This window comes from Lethenteron reissneri, chromosome 34, assembly GCF_015708825.2.
Source record: "Lethenteron reissneri isolate LAM-NWPU_2019-01 chromosome 34, ASM1570882v1, whole genome shotgun sequence".
NCBI classification, from domain to species: domain Eukaryota; kingdom Metazoa; phylum Chordata; class Hyperoartia; order Petromyzontiformes; family Petromyzontidae; genus Lethenteron; species Lethenteron reissneri.
This window is the reverse complement of record NC_083812.1, coordinates 2319022-2329310: the sequence shown is the minus strand read 5'-3', so window position 1 is coordinate 2329310 and position 10289 is coordinate 2319022. Positions and strand designations below refer to the sequence as shown.

The window sequence follows — 10289 nt, the reverse complement described above, 5'->3', positions numbered from 1 at the left end:
ACTTGACCCAACAGTCGTTAATCATGTACGGGGGATCTTTGTCTTTGTGTGTTGATGGGGGTGGGTGTGTGCCCGTGTTGGAGGGTTAGCGCACTGCACCAAGAACCCGATGACCTGAGTATGATTCTCAGCCACGGCTTAACATCCGTGGTGAGTCATATCACTAGCACGGTCGGCTGCGTACGGTGCGAAAGAAGTTCAACCTCCGTACATACGAACCAGTGCTGGGCCGCTCACTCTCCAGCCCGCCTTGGCCAGCGCGAGTGAAGTATGGTCAAACAACCCCCACGGCCGGCACGGTGTGGAGAGGCGACGATCCAGCACTGGTTCGGTAAAGGGTAACCGACTGACTTGCGTAACGTATTCGTGAAGAGACAAAATGGAGTACGTACAAATACATACACATACGGCCTGTTCTCCTATAACGCGGTAGTTGCTGTGTTCCTGAAGAACACGACGTGTGATGGAAAAATCGCGTTATAATAAATCATATATATATTAGATGGGGTCAAGCACAGTCCGCGATAACGCGTGCGATGCGTACGCAGGCTGAACAAAGGGGCGCGTGGGCAGCGCCTCGAAGCATCCAGCAGCATCCCGTCTCGTGTCACGTGACGCCAAGGCAGCCGTACAAACCGCGTATTCCAACTCGCGCGACGTAGTTCCGCTCACTCGACCGCGTTATATCAAATTCGTTATATATATTCAAAAAAACGTGTTCCCTGAATACATCCATCGCGTGATGAAAACAGGCGTTATAGGAGAACAGACTGTCCATGCAGCAAGAGTGTGACACGGCACAGGGGTTCATACGCACGTGTTGACTGTTGAGCGAACGTGGACCTGGGCGGGACACGCTGCCCGGAGGTGGATGGCGGTGGCCGAGATGAACGTCAGCACCAACGGAGGGACCACGCATGGCTCCCCGGAGACGCGGCGATGAAATTGGCTCTCGCGACGTCGGAGTTGGGTGGGATTGTCACGTCCCACGGCCGTGAGATGAAGCCTTGGGCGTGCCTCCACCAGCAGCATAACGAGCGTGGGGCATGCAGGGGGTGCATTGGCCCTCCCGCTGGTGGCCACAGCTACGAGTTGAGTCTCCCTCGACAACCATCTTGAGAGACAAATCAAATTTTGGGGCCCCCACCTCAAAGATCCCCGCTCCCCCCGAGCTGATAATGTAGTTACAGCCAATGGCCTCCATCCAACTGTGGACAAATCATGACGATCAATGATGACGATAATGATGATGATGATGTGACATCACTCTGTGCGAATCTACACGTGCGCGCGTTTACGTGTTTGTTTGCACGCAGGTTCCGTAAAGCCATGGCGTCGCTTCTCCGCTGTCAGAACTATCAAGAGTTCACTCTGCGGGAAGCCACTGGCGTCAAGACGGTATCGTGAGCACGCGCCCAGGCGGGGAGAGAGAGACACATTGACGCCAACGCTCACCGACGCCGCCGCCGCCGCCTCTCTCGCCCACCGCTCCAAACGTTCGGGACGTGCGGCCTCGCAAAATCGTGGCACCACGCGGCGTCTGTCCCGAGTCAAAATAAATCTCGCGTTGGCGAATTCGAACACGGATTGCGTCGCGAATACTTCACGCACCAGAATTAGGGTCCTCGGCTCCTCGCTATAGATGGGAGTGAAAAAGTAGCGGTGCAGGTGACGGTAATCACAATGAGCATTGCTGGTTGTACCAACGTGATTTTCGGCTTGTCGTCCGACGTTTCCGCTTAACGTGCTGGGAGCTTACTCTCTGGTTCTTTCGGTAAAGTCACCTGATGACGGACGCTTGTGTCGCGACCGAAACGTCCTGTTCTATTATTATTTTGTCTATCTACGTGACTTTACCGAAAGAACCAGAGAGTATGGGTTCCTGCAGTCACTAAAGCTTCAAATCAAGATGAGTGCTGGGAGCTTCTTCAGTTCCTGACAAAGCTCACATCACGCGGACCGAGACGTCGGGCATCATGCCGAACGGCGCGCGGTAACAAACCCGTGCAGCGCAGCCGCAGCGGAGATTATCATCGAGTTTCAAGATTCCTTTACCGGGCATGATGCAGCGTTTGCGGCCAAGGTTTGGTGGATCGCGGGAGTTTTGCGATATTCCCAAAGCCGCTGGGCTGCAAGGTGGTGGCTAGGAGGTGGATGTAAGTACGGTGAGTTATCTTCCCGCGTGTCTCTCTTTCGTTCTCCATGTCCCCTCTCCTTCCCATCTGCACAGCGCCCCGCCGAGGCCGGAGTAATTATTCCTGCCAATGCCCTCTGCTCAACGATGTGTAAGCGGGGCGCTCTCTGCCACACCGCGCTATTACCTGGTGCTAAGCGAGTTCGATTCCCGGCCACGGCTGGTATCGGAGAACATGTCCTCCCCCCTAGGTCGACTCAGCCTTGAATGAGTTTTATCAGTAGAGGTCAGCACTGGCCCTGCGGCTCACCTTGGTTCTGCCTCCTTCCAGCGTCTGCTCGACGTGTTCCTTGCGGCAGAGCTCCGTGTCGCTCGCCGCTTGCAGGCTGTCGAAGGGGATCGCGTTGGCTTCTATCGCCGTGCCTCCTACTCCTCCACTGTTTCCTCCTCCTCCACCTCCTCTTCCTCCATCACCCTCCTCCTCGTCCCGACTCCAGCGTGCCCCGCGTGTCTTCTTCATCTTGCGTATGCCGCTCTTTCCCACACCACCATCGCCTGTCGTGGACGAGACAACAACAGCAACCGACGTTCGCCACTAAGTGGCAGTGATGTCACCACGGCGCTTGTGCCAGGCTGTGTGCACGTTAAGGCCACGTGAAGTGTCGAACGCCGGCTGGCAGGAGGTCACGGCACAGACCCAGGTGCCATGGGTTGACTGACTGAGATGACTGGCCGATGCACCACACACACAAACACCGAGTGATTCACGTGGACTCCACGTCACATCCGATGAGCACGTTTGCCTCCATACGGTGCAAAAGAAGTTTAACATACACACGTGCATACATACGTCGAACAATTCGACACAATGCCCCGCACCAGATCTCGTTACAAACCAAATACCGTGACCACGTGAAGATAGATGCCAATTGCAGGACTGTTCCGGTCAAACCTAGAAGGGTGGTGTTACCACCTGCCTGGGTTACCACCTGCCTGGGTTACCACCTGCCTGGGTTACCAACTGCCTGGGTTACCCCCTGCCTGGGTTACCACCTGCCTGGGTTACCCCCTGCCTGGGTTGCCACCTTTAGATTTTTTTTGTTTACAATTTTTTGACTTTTTATTTTAGCAGGTAAGGCCCACTGAGCTATACAGCTCTTTTTTTAGAAGCGACCTGGACACAAAAAATAGCTCAACGAAGTGGCTTGTCATCACGTGGAAATGTATAGCAGTCAATTACTCTAAACGCACGTTGATTCTAAATGTGGAAGGAAAAACCAGAGGACCCGGAGAGACGCACGCAAACTCCAAATATACAGGCGTCAGGGTCGAGATCGAACCCACGACCTCTTGCAAACCAGGCGAGGTAGTTAACATCTCGCAACACAGGCACCTTCCCACCCCCCCCCCGACCTCCGCTCACCCATGCGACTCTGCGCGTGGTTGACCCCCGTGCTGAGCGACCTCCGGCCGCAGCACGAGCAGCCAGGTGCGCGCGCGTCCCACGTGCACGCGAAGATGCCCGCGGGCACGATGAGCAGCATGGCGCTCACGACCACCACCACGTGGATGAGCTTCTCGCGCTGCTCCATCTCGCTCGACTCCTCGCTGCCCGTCACGAACGTCACGCACTGGCCGTGGCGCGACGCCGGCGCCGCGTCGCGCACCAGCACGCACGCCTCGTACTTGCTCACTGGCCGCAGGTCGCTGAGCGAGTACGTGCTCACGCCCGGCCCGATGTACACCAGCTCCTTGGTGGGCGAGTCCGCCGGGCCGTAGTGGAGAGAGAACCAGACGTCCTCGTGTTCGTCGCCGGAGCCGTCGTCGAAGCCGCCACCGATTCTGACGCAGGTCCAGGTGAGGGTGACGGCGCGCGCGCCCTGCTTGGACACGCGCAGGTCCAGGCGCGTTCTGCCTGCGGGGCCGAGGTGGCCGCGGTGGTCCAGACGCGACCTCCTCGCGGGCGGAGGGTCCGGAGGGGCCGGCGGGGCCGGCGGCCCGTCCTTGCGGGGGGCCACGGCCACGGTGAGGGAGAAGCCGGCCCACGCGTCGCCCGCGAAGCTGGAGGCGGAGCACGTGTAGCGACCCGCGTCCGACGGGAGCACGGGCGCGACCCGCAGCGTGGACAGCAGCGTCTCCTCGTCCGCCTGCACAACGGAGGCTGCGGGTAGAGTGAAGGGCGGGGGTGGATGGAGAGATGCGCGGGTGGAGGGGAGACGGGTGCACAGACAGGACGGGTGTTAAACTTCGAATTATTTTTATTTGATATGGAAAATCGACAGTGGGTGTCCTTTGGACAAACTCTCACTCGCCACTGAAATATGGAAATTCCACCACTGGTTCATGAGTGGAAACCAATTTGACTTTAAACCCCTGCATGTTGTATGTCGAGCTTCTTTCGCGCCGTACGTAGCCAACCGTGCAAATCGGAGGATGGACGGATGGGCAAAACGGGGATAGATGAACGGATATAATTTAAAAAAAGAGACGCTGACGGACGGATGGTGGAAGGCGGACAAGGGCGGACGGGCGCGTGGACAGGACAGACGGATGAAGTGAGCCAGGGAACGATGGATGGATGCGGAGGAGATGGGGGTTGTGGGTATCTTATTTAAGAACAGCAACTGACAAACGCCTTCGTAGCCGGGCAACAGCCAGCAGGCAGTGGTGGTGGGGAAGGGGCCCACGGGATCGCCGCCACCTTTCCCCGTCCCGAGCGAAGTCACCAAAACAGCGCGCGCGACCTCCCCCTATTGGCCGCGCAGAATCGCCGCGCACATCACGATCTTGGGGGTGTCGGGGGGTCTGGTGCCTGCCGTGTGTGTGGCACAAGGCCGTAATTATAATATATTGGGGGGGGGGGTGGGAAACATCACCCCCAATATATTCAAATATGCTCAAAATGTCCCCCTCAATATATTGCTATAAAAAAAATAATTGCTATGTAAATAAAAACAATTTACACTATGAGACCTCCTTTACCAGTGGCAAAATATAGTAATAGGTTTTTACCCTTTCAACTGGTACAAAAACTACCACCTTTATACAAGGCATCATGTTTGCAATAACCACAACACAAGTAGTCAAAATGCAAACAAAAAGAAACAACTCTGATAATGATATGCACTGTCCTTGAAGTTGATTGGTCCACACCCGAGACAGCTTTTCTTAGAGCCTAGTCTCACCTGGTGTTGGACCAGATGACGCCAAAAGGCGTACGCCTTCAGGGACAGTGCATATCATTATCAGAGTTGTTTCTTTTTGTTTGCATTTTGACTGCTTGTGTTGTGGTTATTGCAAACATGATGCCTTGTACAAAGGCAAAACCCTCACGTCACGTGATCTCCGTAACGCTGTTGAGACATCGAAGTAAAAAGTACGTCGTGATGAACACGGGATTATAAACTTTTAATTAAATAAGTCTGTGTCACCGCGCTCTTACACATTGCACACGCATTGATACAATGAATATCACGTCGCGGTCTGCTTTTCGCTTGCAAGTTTCAGATTCACTGCAATACACCCGTCCTTGGACGGGCAAAAGACTAGTATATTATAAACGACGTTTTGGGCAATGGCTCTTCTTTTTATAACATATATAGGTGTGTACACAACGTGACATACACACAAACTATGCAACTAAACTATTTTGTGTTTTACCGGGTAAGGCCCACTGAGCTATATCGCTCTTTTTCAGAAGCGACCTGAACACAAATGATAGCTCAACGAAGTGGCATCACCATTGACTTTAAACGTAAATGTGGAGGGGAAAAACTGGAGGACCCGGAGAGAAATCCACGTGACCACGGGGAGAACATGTAAAGTCCAAATATACATCCATAAGACAGGTTTTTTGGTTAAGATCACGTAAATATATAAATGTGTTGTTAAACCCGCCGCCACCGGATATAGCCAACTAGTAAGGTTTGTCACTTAAACAGAAAATGCCAATTCGTCACTAGTACAGCACACCGGTGTGTTGCAGACCAAAGCCACAACATTTACAATCTGAGTACGACGTTTCACCAGCAATTACAACTAGCTTCATCAGGCGACAAATATGCAGGCGTCGTCGGGGTTGAGATCGAACCCACGCGCTCCTGTACACCAGGCGATGTAGGCAACATCTCCAGGCCACCGCGGCGTCCCAGCATGTGTACCCACCCTGCAGGCGGCGCGTGTTTGTCGTCTGGTAGCTCCAGGCCACGGTGGGCAGTGGCCTGCCCGTGGCCGTGCATCGCACCGACACCTCTCGGCCCACGGCCACGGTCGCGTTGCCCTTGTCCAGGGAGACGAAGGGCCTCGCGCACGGACTCAGGCGCAGGTCATGGAAGAAGAGTCCCGCGCGCAGCTCGGGGCCCGCGCACGTGATGTAAGAGTTCATGAGGATGACGGGCGGGCGCGCTTCACGCACGAACTCCACCAACCCGCGCAGGCGACAGTCGCACATCCACGGGTTGTCATGCAGAGCCAGCACGACGCTGCTACCGCCGCCGCCGCCACTTTCGCTAACGCTGCTGGAGACGCCGTCGGCACCACCACCGGCACCGCCCGCGCCGCCACCGACCCCGGCCACCGGCGCGGCTTTGACGGGCCACTCCGCAAAGACGGCGCTGGAAGCCACGCTCAGCTTGTTGGAGGAGAGGTCGAGATACGCGAGGCCGCTGAGGAATCTCAGCGCGTGCTCTGGGAGCGCGTCCAGGCGGTTGAGCCGCAGGTCCAGGAGACGGAGTCGCGGCGTGTGGCGGAACGCGGTCCAGGGCAGGCTGCGCAGGCGGTTGCCGCGTAGCCGCAGCTCTTCGAGGCGGCCCAGACCCTCCAGACCGCCGGCCTCGATGAGCGTGATGTTGTTGAAGTTGAGCCACAGCGAGTGCAGGTCCGGGGCGGAGGAGAAGGCCTGGTTCGGGATCTCGGCCAGAGGGGAGTTCTCCACGCGGAGTTTGGTCACGTCGGCCGGCAGCCAAGCTGGGATGCGCCGGTCCTTGAACGCCATGCAGAGGATGGTCCTGCCCGGGGAGGAAGACAATGCCAGCGTCTGTGTGTGGCGGTGCGTGGTGTTTGGCCACCCACCCCCTCGTGTGCCCTAGCGGCCTTCGTAGGCGCTCTACTCGCTGACAGCACTTGCCCCAAACGTGTGTTATGGAGACCCCGACTATGATCCACGAAATTCGGACTGATCTCTCTCTTTCTCTCTCCGTCTCTCTGCGTGTTCCAGTGGACTGGCCTCGACCCTTCATGTTCGTGTTGTAAGGCAGTGCTACGAATTTTAACTAAAATCCTCCACTCACCTCTGCCCCTTTGATTTGGCTTTGCCTTGAAGTCTCCTCTTACGACGGTGCAGTGTGGTTCGCACTTACAGAAAAGTAAGTGCGAAACACACTGAAGACCACCGCTTCCGTTGCGATCGAAACGTCGTGGTTTTCAGTTATTTTTTATTAATTTTCTTTGAACCTATCTTCGTGAATTTACCGAAAGACCCGAGAATATACATAAAATGCCTTCACTCATGACAAGTCGAATGTATGAAAATGCCGTACCCAATAGATGCCAAACATTTTAACGGAAGACCATGAAAAAAATGTAAGAAAAACAACCTCCCGGTTTCAACTCACACCGCAATGGTCTGGATCTAATCTTTCATTAGAACATCGCACGGAAGGATGCAGTCATCTCCGATACTGATGGACAATTGTGAATCTCCAGCCCGCAGTTCGATGCAGTCACCAACCTGATGGCCCTTAACGCCACTGCCCGCTTACATCATTCGCCAGCATTATTTCAGATTGTTTCCACGAGGCTACTCCTGAAGCCATCCACTTGCTCACCCACCGAGCTCCACAATGAACATTGCTGATCAACTCCCCACAATAAAATATGCTAAATGTTGTAAGTTTGTGGATATCCATGCCAGTCTATGGTTGTGTGTGTGAGTGCATTGATACCGATGTGAGTTTATGAACCTCCATGTCAGTCTATGTATGAAACAGTCGACCATCCGATCATTCGCGGGCAACATTTCAGATAATCACCGTGAGGCTAGTCCTAAAGCCGTTCACTAAGTCACCCACCGACCTCCGATTAGCGTGGTTGGCTACGTACGGTGCGAAAGAAGTTCGACGCACAAGTAAGCGTACATACAATGACGATCAACGTCCCCCGGTCATACGAGTGAAGAAGTGTCCGCTCAAGTCGACGCGCGTCTCTCGGCGTCCGTGCGAGTCTCTGGGTCTCGCTGCGAGTCAACGACTCCTGCAGGTGCGAGTGATGGACTGCATCGTGTGCGCGCCACACCTGTCGGCGGCCTCGCTGGTGCAGGTGCATCCCAGCAGGCAGGTGTCGTTCACCACGGAACCACCGAGGCGCCCAGCAGAGACGCCCAGCATCAGCAGCGCCAGTAGCATCGTGGCGTCCTCCATGACTCACACTTTGCTTCGTTCTCCTTGTCTCAGTATTTCAAAACGTGCACATGCGTGTCACGTCTCCTTCGGTCTCGCTGTGTCTCCCGCTGTCTTCCTCCGGCGCCTCTGTGTCTCGCTCCTCCTCCTCCTCCGTCTCTCTGCCTCGCTCAAGGACGCAGCCGAGTCGCCCTCAATTCGGTAACCTCCTAATCGGCTTAAGGCCGCATTGCATACTGGTGCGTTAGGCCTAATAATATCTCTCCCCCTGCAGGTTAATGACATTCGTGCTAATGCCTGATTAGCCAAAAGCTGCAGGAAGCCCGCCAGCTGTCACCAGACGGTACCCATGCAAGCAGCACAACCTTAGCAGCTCCACAGCTCTGGGCGAATGTTTACTCCCCAACCCGGTCATACGGGTTGTTTGACCAAGACTTTAATTTGCCGGGCACTTAGTGTTGGTGCAGCGGGGGATATAGAGAGAGGGGAGGGGAATCCAAGAATCGGATCACATATCTTTGGCTGCGGGTATCGAACTCAGGTCACCGGGTTTATTGAGCAACTGCGCCACCACTGCTTCACCCGAATACGGTTGATGTCCTGGGGATAGTTTTGTACTGTCGTGGTTAGTGTAGAGCAGTGGTTCTTAACATTGACTTCAGCCTTGCATCCCTTTGGTTCTCAATCGCTAAAAAGTGGACAATGTTAATAACACACGTAGGGTTTGATGAAACAAAGTTGTACTTACGTGTCCGTGCTTAATTTGTGTTTCGATTATTTACCTTCTAAAAAAATCTGGCCACGTGTTGCACCCCCAGAAAAGGCATCTCGCACCCCCAGGGGGTGCGTGCACCCCAGGTGAAGAATAACTACTGATGTAGATATTCTGTGGGTCTTTCGGTAAAGCCACGTAGATAAAAATAATAATAACCATATCACGATGTTTCAATCGAAATACAAGCCATCATCATCAGGTGAAAAACGAGGAGGAAAGCTGCTGAAGCAGGCTGTTTATAAAGGTTGAGAGATGGGCGGGGCAGCTAATGTTAATGTAGGAGAGGTCTCCGTAACCGGCAGTAGGTCTACACCAATGAAAGAGCTGTTTACAAAGGTTGAGAGATGCTTGTAAATGAAAGCTCGGAGAGAGCTCGGAATGAGCCATCTCCACTTGGAGGTGGAAAAGGATGGCAAGCCGCCATCTACTAACACAGCTAACGGTGGCTGTGTGAGTGAATGTAACTCAGAGAGTTGAAAATAACTGCTAACATTGGTAGGTAGGAAGGGATCACATCCAGTTATAACCTAAACTGGTTAATACCGTCCTTCCAATGATTGCTCAGTTTGTACCCATCTTCTCGGTTGAAATTGTGTATGCGTTTATATATCTGGATGGCTTCATTAACGAATCTTTGCTGATAGCCAGTGGGTTTGCAGAGTACCTTCGTCTTGGCAAAATAAATTTCGTGTGTGCCCACCTCGTTAAAACAATGATCAGCCACGGTTGAGGTATTGGTCCTACCGTGTTTCAGATCTGCCTTGTGTTCACGAACACGGTCCGAGACATGTCGCTTAGTTTCCCAATGTAACTGCTGCCGCAGACACAGCTTAGTTTGTAGACACCGGGGTATTGCATGTCAGGTATCACATCCTTCACAGATGGAACCAGATCACGAATTTTCATGTCACTGATGTAGACTGAACAGCAGCACTCTATATATGTGCCAAATGTCAGCTCTTTCTCGGCTGTGTTGAACATCACT

General features: G+C 54.0%; 2 protein-coding genes across 3 annotated transcripts in view; one reads left to right on the top strand and one right to left on the bottom strand.

Moving 5' to 3' along the window:
* The window catches only part of LOC133350537 (visual pigment-like receptor peropsin), a 13291-nt gene extending 11814 nt beyond the window's left edge, over positions 1-1477 (top strand). The window contains exon 7 of the mRNA XM_061564917.1: positions 1317-1477. Within this exon, the coding sequence (XP_061420901.1) occupies positions 1317-1407 (91 nt within the window). The 3' untranslated portion in view covers positions 1408-1477. The remainder of the gene's footprint in view (positions 1-1316) is intronic.
* The window catches only part of LOC133350536 (leucine-rich repeat, immunoglobulin-like domain and transmembrane domain-containing protein 2), an 8882-nt gene extending 258 nt beyond the window's left edge, over positions 1-8624 (bottom strand). Inside the window, exons 1-5 of one of the 2 annotated variants that reach the window (XM_061564914.1) lie at positions 8426-8624; positions 6299-7140; positions 3558-4295; positions 2445-2689; positions 1-1114 (exon numbers count right to left, since the gene is read on the bottom strand). The exon at positions 1-1114 is cut by the window's left edge and continues 258 nt beyond it. In XM_061564914.1, the coding sequence (XP_061420898.1) occupies positions 980-1114; positions 2445-2689; positions 3558-4295; positions 6299-7140; positions 8426-8550 (2085 nt within the window). In that variant the 5' untranslated portion in view covers positions 8551-8624 and the 3' untranslated portion in view covers positions 1-979. Of the gene's footprint in view, positions 1209-2444; positions 2690-3557; positions 4296-6298; positions 7141-8425 lie in introns of both variants that reach the window. The other variant, XM_061564916.1, reaches the window with a different exon arrangement.
* Positions 8625-10289: the final 1665 nt, after the last annotated feature.